Genomic DNA, 13,140 nt, shown 5'->3' on the forward strand with positions numbered 1-13,140 from the left:
CTTGTACTAAAGATAGACACCGAAACAAGGACAAGGGATGCTGTGGTTTGTTGATATCAAGCAGGCGTCTTATCTTTCAAGATGGGCAGAGAGCCTATGGAGCAGAAGACGAGTATTGAAAATCAGAGTCAAAAATGTAGCCTCCCACATGGAGCACCAGGGCTTTATACAAGACCACATAGACAACCCAAAAAAGGCTCCTACATACGCCTACATGTAACGACTCAGAGGTGCCAACGCCAAACTCCGTGCATGGCATGGCGCTTCGAATGCACCATCTCACCTTGGAAAAGACCAACCCACTCTACTCAGCCTATGCTCTCTTCTACATCGGACATATTCCTCGTCCCTCCATCCAGACAAGCGTTGCCAAGTGGGCGGCAGCGTGCCCTCCCTGGGCTGGGCCAAGCAAGTTACATGCCCATGCCCTCCATGGAGTATTGGATGTACATACTCCTTCGTACATGTCGTACTACCCATCTCTAACAATTTATACTACCTCTAGCAAGTAATAGTAAGATCCGTAGCATGCAGGCAAGCTGGCTCGCGTCATGCAGTTAAGGCGGAATACACGGCCCTAAGAAAAGAAGCGTATGAAAAGACGTCCATTTCAGCACCGAAACGGCCTTTGTGCCTCGTGTCCCTGTAGCTGGACCTGATCGGATTCGCGCCGAGAGACGGCCGGGCCTCGCTTCTCAAACGCCCAGGGGGGTGGCTTCAATTGCTTCAAATTTCCGCCGTCCGAGTCCAGTATTACGGGCGAACCAACTTGTTGCTGGTTGGCAGCTTTTTGCTTCCTTTTTCCATTGGTCTCTGATGATTTTGCTCCTGCTTGGCGCTCGGCGGCTTCTGTGAATATTTCTTCTGCCTTCTCGGGATACACACGCCTCCGCCATGTCTCATCCTTTTCAGCCTCTGGTGCCGCACCCCCAGTCTATCCCTTCCAAGGATCGATGTGGTGCTGCCTTGGATCTCTCTCTATCTCTCCATCCCCGCGATTTTCATTAATAGCAGCATGCCGTGCGCAACCACCAGCCGCAAGCCGCCTGCACGCCGCCGGAAGCTCCAGTGCCGGTGCTGCTCAGCTATCCCGTGTTGCCCGTCATCGCCCCCATCATATGCTCACAATGCTCTGTTTCTGTCGCTAACCGCGACAGCCTGCGAGATTGAGCGGTCGTGATGCTGTCAAGCCTCATCAGTGGACTTGTGCGACTACGTAATTTTGCACTCACCGACGGGGGCTGCGTGACAAGACCAAGGCATGCAAAATGATGCAGCTTGCGGCAGATGATGGCGATGGATGGACGCCAGCGATGATCCCCTTTTCCTCTCTTCTTGGCTTCGCCACCCTCACGTTCCCATTCATCGTTCTGCAGCAGTGACAACAGCGGGCAACGCAAAGGCTCCCCAAAAAGGCTGCTCCAGCAGGAGCAAGGAATTTGGCCGTTCCATTGGAGCACCAAGAGGGTGTCCCAAGCTTGTCTCCGGGAGGGTGTGCATATCTCATCCCCAGCTCAACAACCCACGGCCACCTCTGTACTTGACACGTGCTAATTTGGTTGTTCAACCGCCTTCTAACTGGTTTGAAATCCTCTGGGCCAATCATCATCGATTCCCCCCACGGGTCCTGTGGTTGTCTCGATCCTCCCAAGCTCACATCTCTCCAAATCCATGACCGCTCGTCCCAAAGCAAGGGCAGACCGTTGGCCGTAATCTTATCATGCTCTTTTGTCCTCCCTGCAAGGCATCAGTCATTGCTGTGCACTTTGTACTTGGTAGAACCATTTGGAACTGCGAAACCCATGTCTCACGGGTTTGTCAATGGACTTGCTCGACACCATAGCCCCTCATCTCTCCCGTGTCGCCGATAGCGGACCATTTTTCTTCGCGTAGTAGCATCGGACATGACGGATCAAGGCCCAGCTCGCAAAGGGCGCTCTGATGCGACTCGGGCGCTATGATTGGCAGGCTGGCCATTACCCTTCCTCTTCGCGTAATAATTTTTGGGCTGCGTGGAATTCACATGCATGCTGCAAAAACGGGAAATCTGATAATAACCACCACCCAGAACCAACGGCTCGTCACGACACCGGATGTGATTCATGTCGAGTGCTACCCATGCTCATGGTTCTTGTCCTCTCCCATGTACCCAGCACTCGTAATTGTGTCAAGGTGACCACGCCAGCCTCACTTTTCTTTAGCCACGTTTGACACTCTTTGCATCCTCCTGTGCCGTCTCGCTCTGCAAGCGTGGCCCAACAATATGCACCGAAAAAGCATGAAGTGTTGAGCCTGCTTTGGCAGAGGCACGGCATTGTTAGCACCCGGCCGACGTCATACAAGACCAGGGGGAAGCGAAACGGCTCGACTGTGTGCAAAAGTGAGTGGACGGAGCACTGCTCCATAAAAGTACCGGTACGCCGCCGTCCACGCACTAACTTGGTGCCTTCACCAACATGCCTTGACGTCTTAGTGCTTCGTAGTGAGGCGGATGGTTGTTTACAGGGGCTTCATCTATTGAATCGGTAGCGCACTCTCGCATCTCACGTCGATGTTGCATGGATCCAACGTAATATTAAGCCCATACGAGTACGGCGCTGAGCCTGAACCGTACTCGTACAGTACAGTACAGGCCAAGGCCACGGCTGAGACAAAGTGATGGCCTCAACAAGCCAAGACGTTGAGATTAAGGTGAGACCTGGTGGCACAGAGGACTCGTACAGAGCAGCGTGCGCAGATGAAGGGGGCTCAGAGACAAGTCAGAGAGACATGGCTGCGTATGCTTAATTTACGCGCCCCTTTTACCCCATCCAAGCACCAGCTGTTTGTCAGATGGTTTCACGCCATGGTAATATCCCAAGACATTGTCGCTGTTCCAAGTACGACAGCCTAAGCAGAAGGCATATCGCATATCTTACCATTTCTTGGCGGATGCTGAGGCAGACAGATAGCTAAGGCTTGGTGGCCGCCCCCTTTTTGGTCCACGCCCAATGGCAGTGCGGTGCTTGAGGGATCTGCCTTTGCCAGTCATGAGACAACGTGGGCATCTTGATGGCAGGTAGAGATGACAGCATCGCTGCTGCGCTGTCGTGTCAGGCGAGAAATGGTAGCCATTCCAGCCCCCATGCTGTGCTGTACTACTTGCTCAGATCGATCGCTACGCCATGCTGTTCGACGGCGCATCATCATGTGCCCTGCTGACGAGCGCGCGCGCGAACAACAGACGACCGGATATGGGGGATGGTTTGTGCTCGTGCTCGTGCTCGTGCCTGTAGTATACTGTATGCTGCGTTGATGAATCCAGCAGGATTCGGCGGTTATGCCCACCTTCGCTGAAGCTGGCGCGGCCCACGGGGAGTTTCTCCCGGGCCGTCCAGGGTTTGGCCAATTTCAGTGAGCCAGCCAAAAATCTCATCGTCTGTCGTATGTCAAAGACGAGCCTCACGCCGAAGCTTATTTCGGTGTCGGTGGCAGAACACGCTACCGTAGCTCATCTCTGTCGACCAATCTCACCACTTAATCTACGTCGCTCAGGCATGATAGTGGAAGCGGAAATCTGTGCCTTTAGAACAAGCCCGTGCTCGCATCCTCTCATATGCCCCGTGTGCTGCTCGTTTGTACCGCACCCTTCTCGTGGATATTGGATGCCAAGCTGCCGTAGAGGTGCTGTAGAGGTTGGCTGCTCGGTGTTTCCGGACCGGTTTGCATGCTGAGAAATGGATGATCCTTGTTGGTGTGAGTCTTCGCAAGCTTCGCAAGCTTCCCCAAAGGGCCAGAGTCGGCAAAGCTAGCATGGCTGACAAAATGGAATAATGAGCTGTAACATTAGTGCAAGTGATCGCTTCGGGGTCCGAGGGCACAAGAATAGAGCGTCTCCGGAGCATTTGTGACTGAGTGGGTTTGAGCACTTGAAATGGCTTGCGAAATCCGCACCAAGCGCCAGATGCGCAACGTAAAATGAGCGCAAGACCCTGATCGTCAAGCCAACGATCTCGGTGGGCTCGGGGGACCACAAAACTAAATGTTGCATCAGCTTGGTCTCTTCCTCCTGCTTGCCTCTCTCACTCCCACGCAGTGAATTCCGCAATAATGCCAAAATCGCCTGTTGTCATGCCCAGTAATAGAACCTGTATGAGTCGTACTTGTACGTACAGGTAAGGTAGTATCTGTAGTAGTACTGGGTAGCACTACCAAGACACTCGCTTCCCCCTCCCATCATACCCCGCGTAATACTCGCAAAGAGTGAGAAAGGACAGCGATCTTGAGCACGCGTGTTACCCAGACGGAGACGGGCGGATAAGGGATTCCTCTGACAAGTCCATATTTGCAAGATACAAAATGGGGGTCCCCAACGTAGTAGCTCCTCCTTGGTCTTTCTAGGCTTGCTAGGCCAGGTTTTGGGCGTGGGGGGCGTGACGCCAGCTACAGTAGCCCCGAATTCAGCGAACCATTTGCCGTTCCTGCGTTGAAATCACAGTTGAGCAAGACGATCGGTGCAAGGCTGACAGGGGAGAACGGTTCCGAAAGCGCAGCATGCAGCGTTGGTGGCGTCGCCCGATATTAAACGTTGGAGGAACAAGTGTTGGAAAAGCATGGGGAACAGCAGTTGGAGTTGCATGGAGCCTGTTCCCTAGGCTAGTTCGTGCGGAGTACTCTGTGCTAGCAACTGATGCTTAATTTGCAGTTGATGCACGAAGTAAAGTGGAAGTCGGATTTTTGGGTACTAGCTGCGGTGGCTGCAAGCAACGTTGGATGGAGGAAGATGTTGGATTACATTGCCCAATGACTTGATGATGGTGTCTTGGGTAAGTTTAGAAGGAGGTTCCCAAGTTGAAATCAGTAGTAGCAGCATGGGAGAAATTTGTGGAGGGCATTTTAGAGGGAACCACCTGCAGCCACAGCGCCTCAAACACTTCTAGAATTCCGCAAATTCCAAAGTCACCAACAAGTCTCTTGAGACTCGCCACATTTTTATGGTATTTTGTTCTTATTCAGCACTTAATGAGCAGATCATCTATAAATCACTATTTTTCTCTAAATGCCGTTTTTCACAAGAAAGAAAACAAACAAATGCTGTGTTACCATATGAAACTCGCCGTGACTCTATATCTGAGATTCAAGTGAAGATTTTAGGTGGGGCGCTGTGCCTGCCGATCTCATGGCCAACCAGCGCCTGCGTTTTCCCATCTAGTCTCCACTTTTCTCTGCGATCCTCACCGGCTTCTCACCTGAAATGCGCAGAGTTCGAACATCTCCAGTCCAGCTCAGCCTTGCCCATATCAAACGCACAATTTTCAAAAGCTACTCTGGTAAGCCTATTATATTCTCTCCAGCCTTGTCAAATTATTCTCTCATCATCCGGCCACCTTACAACTTGTCATCGGCATCTCATCAAAAAGAAAGAAAAAATTAAAATTTATGCGTTCTCTATTTCTAACAAATTCCCAAGCGAGCTGCCTTCAGCAACAGCCCCAAGTGGCAAGAGAACCCATTCATCTTATCGCTCCCACTTTGTGTCTTTGGACAGTTGCTCTTTAGAGTCTGGGTTAAAAGGTACTTTCAGGGCAACCTTACCCCGGCTGTTGGAGCTTCTGTGCCTGTTCAAGTCACGTTCAACAGATCGCCTTTTCCTGGCCAACCAAAACAACTATCGCCGTCGCCTAGGCAAACGAGACTCGACCTCATCAGAGCAGCGCCTAGCCATTTTATTTTCTTCTGAAATTGCTAGCACCTTCCCTTCGTTTCTGCTCCAAGTCGCCAAGTCTTAAAGTCTCCCAACCTATCAGAAATCGCAACCGATAGCAGTTGGCTGCCAGTTGCTTTTTCACACGTGGGCTGATCCAAATCATCCCCCCAGTAACGCATTCAGGCTACCCTTATCTTCTTTTGACGCATCATAAGCCATCAAAGGGTTTCCTATTTTATATCCTCTCACTACTGCCAAGGCACCTGAAATCGCGAAGACAGGATAGCTTGTGTCCACTGGTGATTCGAACACATTCTCTTTTTCTTGCAAAGAAGTCCTCGTCAGCTGAATCCAACCCTTTGCCTTGAATCTATCCAAGCAGAGAATCATCTCCTCTTCCTTGACGAGGACGAACCCAAACACGACAGATCATTATGGCTGTCGAGATGGACTACTATGAAGGAAATGGCGAGGCAGGACTTGACCTTGAGATCAAAGAACCCCGTCAATTCAGAGGCGCCTCGCCTAATCCATTGATCGATGATCTTCGAGCTCAGAACCTGCCTCGAGGCGTGCTCATCCCTCTGAAAACGACCCAGGAGGTTCGCCAAGACCACACTATTGTTCAGGCGTACATTACAAGAGCTCCAACCAAGTCCGCCAATGACGTTATCACGCAAGTATTCATTTCCATGCTCACAATCCACTGTATGCTAACCAACCTTTAGCCTCCTGCGCGACATGTGTCCTGACGGTAACGCTAATACCTTACCGCACCTTCGTCGATGCGCAAAGCCATCAGATCTCCCTGCTCATCTCAAGACGCAGTTGATGAATGACACACCTGTTGGACGGCAGATTCACACTGCAAAATCTACCTGGATATACATCATCGTCGGAGAGGCCAAGGACTTTTCCCAAGAGGAACTCATTGAGCTGCTGTCTGGCGTGGAAGGAATCGAGAAGGAACCCTTCATAAGTCTCATTCCAGTTCCATTGTTGGCACCGACATCCCAGGTCCAGGCCGCCATGTGGTCTTCACAGTTCTGGCCAACTGTCTATCGCAAAAATAACCCTCTGGGACCACATCCGGGTATGGTGGCCCGTGGCACTGACGACATCAAGCATGACACGGCAATTTGGATGGCATTAGCCCATCGCGTCGCCCTTCAAGCCAAGGAAGCAGGTATTGGAGAGGCAATGGGTGCCGTGATTGTCCAGAGAAGCGAAAGCGGTACAGAGCTCGTTGGACTTGCTGGCGATGCCAGACACCACCAAGGAGGTGCCCTAATCATGGGTGGCAACAATCCCATGTCACACTGCGTCCTGCGCGCTATTAGCATGGTGGCTCAGAAACTCGTCCGATACGAGCGATTGGCTACCGAACAACCGATGGAGTACGCCAATTTGGATTTCGACGCCTTCCAGGACGTGCCCTTAATTGAGCTGGAAAGAGAGTGTTACAAGCAAGAACACCCAAACAGAGACGGCTACCTATGCCACGGACTGGAGCTCTACGTTACTCACGAACCATGCGTGGCGTGCTCCATGGGTGTGCTCCACTCACGCATGGGAAAGGCGGTATTCTGCAACCATATGCCTCAATCAGGCGGCCTGAGCTCAGATGATCGTCCTGATGGAGGTGGACGAGGATTGGGTCTTTTCTGGAGACGAGAGCTCAACTGGAGCTTACTGGCCTGGGAGTGGGAGAGTGACGGCGTACCTGAACTCCCCTCTGTTGACCCAACCACTCACGTTTAGGATTACCACCTCCGAGGACGATATGAGACTCGACACTGCCCTCGCTGGCTGGAGCAGTGCAGGACGATGGAGTCCTCCGGGCAGGGGAACGCCCAAGCTACGTGGTATGGTTTTGGTTTTGGTAAAAGTATAATGCGCGGTTGCTGCATCGTGTTGCGTCTGTTTATACGAGTAATTTATGATGGAAAATGCATATTGCTACGACGCTATTGGCGACGACCGAGAGGAGTGTTACAAGGAAAGGGAGAGGGGTTAGATAATCCTCTGTTCGCTGAAGGGACTCGGTACGAATTACGAGGTATCAGATTACTTTGTGGAAAGTTTGTGATTTTTAGTACGGCATGGAACGGCGAACGGATGGCTGAATTGGCATTGGCAAAGATGTGTATTAGTAGCTTAGCTCATCAAGGGAGCAATAAAAAAAAAGGGGGCATTTACATATTCTTGATGTATGGAAAATGGGGAGATGCGAAGGCTTTCAGCTTGCTGAGACTCGTGTTGACTGATTTACACTCGGGCTTTTACACTTTATTACAGGGTAGGTTCATGTTCATACACACCTTGCAACAGCCTCACATATCACATCTCTAACGCTCTTCATCACCAACAATAATACGAAGCACAGCTACTACGCTTGGAGGGCTGGGCGGCAGAGATGCCCCAAAGCTGCCCTAACCACCGACATCACAGGGATCCGGCGCCTCACTCTGCTGAGGTCGCATCGCGGCAAATGCAACAGACCCCGGCGTCTCCACAGGCGGGAAAGCGGGCAGCTGCCCCTCCTAAAGTTTGCGCGAATCACGCGGCTGCTCTGCCTTGCTCTCCAAGGGCAGAACCCCCCCCCCCCCCCCCCNCTTTCGCCTTCGCTTCCTCGCCTGGCATCTCTCGTCTCTCCGCGCAGCTCCCGCAAAGTCTCTTTTAAAATACCGACTGTCCGAGCGCCCGCTCAGCTCCCAAAGCCCGGTCGGCCTCTTCCTCGTTGGCTAATCGCCATGCCATTGATGTGAAGTTGATGCGCCTTCGCCCTCAGCCTTGTGCGAACATCATCGCCAACGGCATAAGCGCGGCACGCTCCGAGTTTGGCCCCGAGACGATTCTCTCCCGACGCCGCTTTGGCTGTGTGGTGCGGCTGGCCGTGACCAGGCTGCGATCAAGCCCTTTCCGAGCTCGCACCGCAGCGCCGAGCCTGGCGCGAGAATATTATGACCTGGCCCCTGGCTCGTCTGTTTTCAGGTTTGGCTTTATAACTTACACGACGCTCAAGACCAAGACCATGGGCAGCAACAACAAACGACCGGCCTCTACTAGCGCTGCGGCGCCGAGCCTTTCGAAGAAGAGGAAGACGGACAATATGCAAAAATACTATGCCGTACAGGCGGGCTTTGTCCCCGGCGTGTACCTGACATACTCGGAATGTCAAGCGCAGACGGCTGGCTTCAAGGGCGCTATTTGTGAGTGGTCATTCTCTGGCGAGTCCACGACGAGCCTTGGGCGATTCAGCGTTTCTAATAATTGCCCTATTCTCTATAGTCAAATCCTTCATTTCTAGAGACGATGCCGAAGCGTTTGCCGCTGGGAAAAAAGTTGCTGTGGCCGATGAGCCCGCGAAATTCTATGCCGTCGCAGTCGGCAACCCCACGGGCATCTTTACAGACTGGTCCGAAGCTTCAAAGTCCATAACCGGCATCAAGGGCCCCAAGTACAAGCGCTTTGGAACCCGCGCAGAGGCCGTCGCATACATCCGACAATATGGTAATCGAGAGGCGATAGAGGCTTTGGGAGAGAAGGTGGTGGAGCCGGTGAAGAAGGTCGAGGTTGAAGAAGAGCCTGTCACCATTAAAAAGTTTACTCCCATCCAGGAGGTGGCCACGAAAAAGCCCGCAGAAGACGTTCTCGACGTATGGACAGATGGAAGTAGTCTGGCCAATGGCACAGCCGGCTCCCGCGCCGGTTTAGGCGTCTACTTTGGAGACAAGGATCCTCGCAACCTGGCGGAAAGACTACCTGGCGAGCCACAAACGAACCAGCGAGCGGAACTCATGGCCATGCAGCGCGCCCTGGAGATTGCGCCGTTGGAGCAGCATGTCCGGATTCACAGCGATAGCCAGTATTCGATCAAATGTGTGACTGAATGGGCGGTCGGGTGGAAGCGAAAGAATTGGCTGACGGCCAACGGCGAAAAGGTAAAGAATCAGGACATTATACGGGCCGTCCTCGACAAGATAGATGAGCGAAACAAGGCGGGTGGCCGAACCTACTTCCAATGGGTAAAGGGCCATGCCACAAATGTTGGCAACATTGCTGCAGACCGGTTGGCCGTTAGAGGCGCCAATCTTCCCTGAGGCCAGCGGTATTCTGCCCCCTATGACCGATAGAGATGAGAGTAATGTTTTTTGGGGGCCATTTCCTCCCTCTTTCTCCCGTTTGTTTCCGGCAGTGCTGTTACAAGATACAGACTGCGGAGAAGATACGAAGGTGTTACGGGAAAAGCATTCATACCACGGAGTTGGGCATGAGAATTAATGATTGTAACGGCAACTGGAGGGATTTGTGAACTTGTAGGGTAATTTACATATTAGCTGAGGAAGGTCGTGAATTGATACCTGGAGTTTCGCTGTTAATGTTTGCTTGAGCGGCTGTCGTTTCCCCCAGTCCGAGCTTTTACAAATACTACCAAGATTTCAAAGAAAATAGAAAGAAGATAAGGAATAAAAATAGATAAGCCTCGGATGCGACTCTGCCAAGTCAGGATGACTCTCTCGCCGACATGTACATATTTTTTACATAACTTCTAGGTATCTAGCATCAGTAGGATTGGTTGGCTGCTCTACAGGGATATTGTGACGAAATCTTTTGGATCGGGAAGCCAAGGTGTCTTGGTGGTGGAGAATTTTTTCTGGGCTGACTGGACAAAAACGCCACTTACCGACATTGTCGCCAAGAGTCACCATCTCGAGATTTTTCCTGACCGACACTCTTGAACCATTCCTTACTCTGTGCGCGTATTTGCTGCTTTTCAGAGATTGATAAGATTGAATCTTGACGTTAATTGGGCTTTTCTGCCTCTCTTATCTGCTCTACTATACCGGCTTTGCGCTTTTGTCTCACCTGAACCGGGGAACCTTTTCTTCCGACTTTCTCCTTGGGGCGAAATCCTAAGGGAGCCTGATAAAGAGAGTTGGGGGGCGCGCCTTGGCGAAAGTTATGGCGGCTGCGGCCTTTATCATTGCTGTTCACTCTTCACGTTGCTAACAATTAGCTGAGGCGTCATCACAATGGCCAACATCTGGGCCGTTCCGCTGGCGCTGTCCAACTTCAACATTGTGGTTGCGTTTCTGGGGGGGTTCATATCGCTGTTTGGGCTGGTGTCGTATCTCTTGAAGGAAAATTACTACTTATCGGAAGCTCGTGAGTGCTCCTCTCTTCGCCCATGGTTATTTCTTTTCTTTTCTTTTCGCTGTCTTTGTTTGTTTGTTTCTTTCTGCATTTCGGTGGAGATTGTCTCAGCTGTTTGGCATGCCCTCTGCGAGTTGAATTGATGTCTCTCCCTCCCCCACAACACGCCGATGTCCTGTGGTCTGTATTGGGTTGCTAATCGCATGATACAGTTATTTCTCTTCTCTTTGGAGTTGCTTTTGGGCCTCATGGAGCGAATTTCATTCGGCCGGATGCCTATACTGAATGTACCACGCCTGGCGGCCTCGACGTCGAATGCGCGGACAAGCGTCTGAGCGACATCACGCTCAACTTCTCGCGACTTGTCCTGGGCGTGCAGCTAGTTCTTGCAGGGGTGCAGCTGCCAAGCAAGTATCTGTGGAGAGAGCGCAAGTCTCTTGGGTTGCTGCTCGGCCCTGGCATGGCCTTCATGTGGATTGCCACGAGCCTGCTTGTCTGGGGCTTTGCCGGGACGCCAAGTTTCTTACACGCTCTCGCAGTAGGCGCCTGTGTCACGCCTACGGATCCTGTGCTGTCTGCTGTTATTGTCAAGGGGAAATTCGCCGACCACAACATCCCCAAGGAGCTGCAGAACCTCATCGTTGCCGAATCCGGTGCCAATGATGGATTGGGCTATCCGTTCCTCTTCTTCGCCCTGTATCTGATTAAGTATGTTGGCTCTGGAGCTACCTCTGGCGGAGGAGGCGAGGCCATGGGGCTTTGGTTCACGTACACTTGGGCGTACACGATCCTCTTGAGCATCATCTATGGTGCGGTAGTGGGATTGCTGGCCAAGGAGCTCCTCCGCTGGGCTGTGAAGCGCAACTACGTCGACCGCGAAAGCTTCCTCGTGTCTGCCATATCGCTAGCCTTGTTTGTTCTTGGCACATGCGGGCTCATTGGCACAGACGACGTTTTGGCGTGCTTTATTGCTGGAAATGCATTTACTTGGGACGACTGGTTCCGTCTCGAAACATTGGACGACTCTCTGCAGCCTACAATCGACATGCTCCTCAACGTCACCATCTTCTTGTGGTATGGAGCGTATATTCCTTGGACCGAGTTTCGCCACAACACCATCATTCCTATTTATAGACTCATACCTCTCGGCATTGCAGTGCTGCTCGTGAGGCGCCTCCCATGGATCTGGGGTATGCATAGATGGATTCACCAAATTACCGGCACGCACCAGGCTCTCTTTGTTGGCTTCTTCGGCCCAATTGGAGTCTCTGCTGTGTTTTATTTGTTCATTACTTTGGAATTCATTGAAAAGTTCATGAGTGATGAAGACGGGAACCCAAGGAGCGACGTCAAGGAACTGGGCGCCACGGTGAGAATTGTGGTTTGGTTCCTGGTCGTTTGTAGCGTTGTAAGTTGCTCTTTATTCCCGAAATCAAGGTTTGACATGGCCTTATTAACCACTAACTTTATCAGATTGTCCATGGCTTGAGCATTCCGCTGGGCAAAATTGGTTACTTGGCCCCGCGAACCATTTCCCGTGTTCTCACCGAAAACAGCAACGGCGGCAATGTGTACTACGGCACAGCCATTACTACCATGTCCAGATGGTTCTCTGTCGCAAAGGATACCGAGGAGATACCGGTAGTAAATAACCCTGCCGTCCTCGGAAGCATTATTCGTACGAATAATGACGCCACTTCGGAACCTGCAAGGCCGCGGTCCACGCCTCCGTCTGATGCAAATACACCGAGAATCGTTTGGCAGGATCTCGAGCCGATTCGGCGAGTGAGGACTGACGGTTCGAGGAGGAGCAACCCCCTCCCATGACGAACTGGCGTCCGTCAAGCCGACCGAGTCTGTATTCCCGGGATGTGTTGGCTTCTACATGGCGCTGGGTGAGCTGAGCATGTAGAAGCCAAAAATATGCATATTTTCCTCCTCCCAAAAGTCAACTTCGTCGGCGTTCCTGCATTATGCTTATTTTGGGCCTATTCTCGATTATTTCCGTACCTCATGAGTGATGGCTTACGCCTCTGGCCAAAAGCCTTGATGCTTATACTTTCGCATACTTTCTATAACGTACCCATTTTGAGTGCCGGTGGCTTATTCCCGCGATGATTTTACCTCACCATGCCTCTTCATATATAGATGTATATAGGCAGCAGCAAAGATCTCTTTCGTCTGATTAATTTAGATAACAAACAATTCAAGCATAATACAAAATACCCAATAGGGCCAGCGTTCAAGGAGAGCGGAAGCCTTTTTTCATCCGTGAGGCCGTTCCGAGTGTGTCATGA

General features: G+C 51.7%; 4 protein-coding genes across 4 annotated transcripts; 3 read left to right on the top strand and 1 right to left on the bottom strand.

The window, feature by feature from the left end:
* Positions 1–2,012: 2,012 nt before the first annotated feature.
* On the bottom strand, positions 2,013–2,635 carry M431DRAFT_512019 (hypothetical protein). Its single transcript, XM_024919775.1, has one exon. The coding sequence runs from the start codon at positions 2,313–2,315 to the stop codon at positions 2,082–2,084; it is 234 nt and encodes a 77-aa protein (XP_024770134.1). The 5' UTR covers positions 2,316–2,635; the 3' UTR covers positions 2,013–2,081.
* A 3,285-nt stretch (positions 2,636–5,920) lies between these two features.
* On the top strand, positions 5,921–7,893 carry M431DRAFT_253539 (hypothetical protein). Its single transcript, XM_024913806.1, has 2 exons — positions 5,921–6,362; positions 6,415–7,893. Exons 1-2 carry the CDS (start codon positions 6,121–6,123, stop codon positions 7,445–7,447), a joined length of 1,275 nt encoding a protein of 424 aa, XP_024770135.1. The 5' UTR covers positions 5,921–6,120; the 3' UTR covers positions 7,448–7,893.
* A 905-nt stretch (positions 7,894–8,798) lies between these two features.
* Positions 8,799–9,789, top strand: M431DRAFT_95084 (hypothetical protein; the record flags this gene model as incomplete). The annotated part of the gene is made up of 2 exons (XM_024924656.1): positions 8,799–8,898; positions 8,978–9,789. 2 exons carry the CDS (start codon positions 8,799–8,801, stop codon positions 9,787–9,789), a joined length of 912 nt encoding a protein of 303 aa, XP_024770136.1.
* Positions 9,790–10,289: 500 nt separating this feature from the next.
* Positions 10,290–13,094, top strand: M431DRAFT_512024 (hypothetical protein). Its single transcript, XM_024919776.1, has 3 exons — positions 10,290–10,855; positions 11,056–12,251; positions 12,317–13,094. The coding sequence occupies exons 1-3, from the start codon at positions 10,723–10,725 to the stop codon at positions 12,668–12,670; spliced, it is 1,683 nt and encodes a 560-aa protein (XP_024770137.1). The 5' UTR covers positions 10,290–10,722; the 3' UTR covers positions 12,671–13,094.
* The last annotated feature ends 46 nt before the right edge of the window (positions 13,095–13,140 follow it).

This window comes from Trichoderma harzianum (genome assembly GCF_003025095.1).
Source record: "Trichoderma harzianum CBS 226.95 unplaced genomic scaffold M431scaffold_14, whole genome shotgun sequence".
Taxonomy (NCBI): Eukaryota; Fungi; Ascomycota; class Sordariomycetes; order Hypocreales; family Hypocreaceae; genus Trichoderma; species Trichoderma harzianum.

Coding starts and splice junctions, on each gene's coding strand:
- M431DRAFT_512019 (XM_024919775.1), bottom strand. CDS start 2,315: ATGCCGTGCCTCTGCCAAAGCAGGCTCAACACTTCATGCTTTTTCGGT.
- M431DRAFT_253539 (XM_024913806.1), top strand. CDS start 6,121: ATGGCTGTCGAGATGGACTACTATGAAGGAAATGGCGAGGCAGGACTT. Junction 6,363..6,414: donor TCCGCCAATGACGTTATCAC/GCAAGTATTCAT, acceptor ACCAACCTTTAG/CCTCCTGCGCGACATGTGTC.
- M431DRAFT_512024 (XM_024919776.1), top strand. CDS start 10,723: ATGGCCAACATCTGGGCCGTTCCGCTGGCGCTGTCCAACTTCAACATT. Junction 10,856..11,055: donor TTACTACTTATCGGAAGCTC/GTGAGTGCTCCT, acceptor CGCATGATACAG/TTATTTCTCTTCTCTTTGGA. Junction 12,252..12,316: donor TCCTGGTCGTTTGTAGCGTT/GTAAGTTGCTCT, acceptor TAACTTTATCAG/ATTGTCCATGGCTTGAGCAT.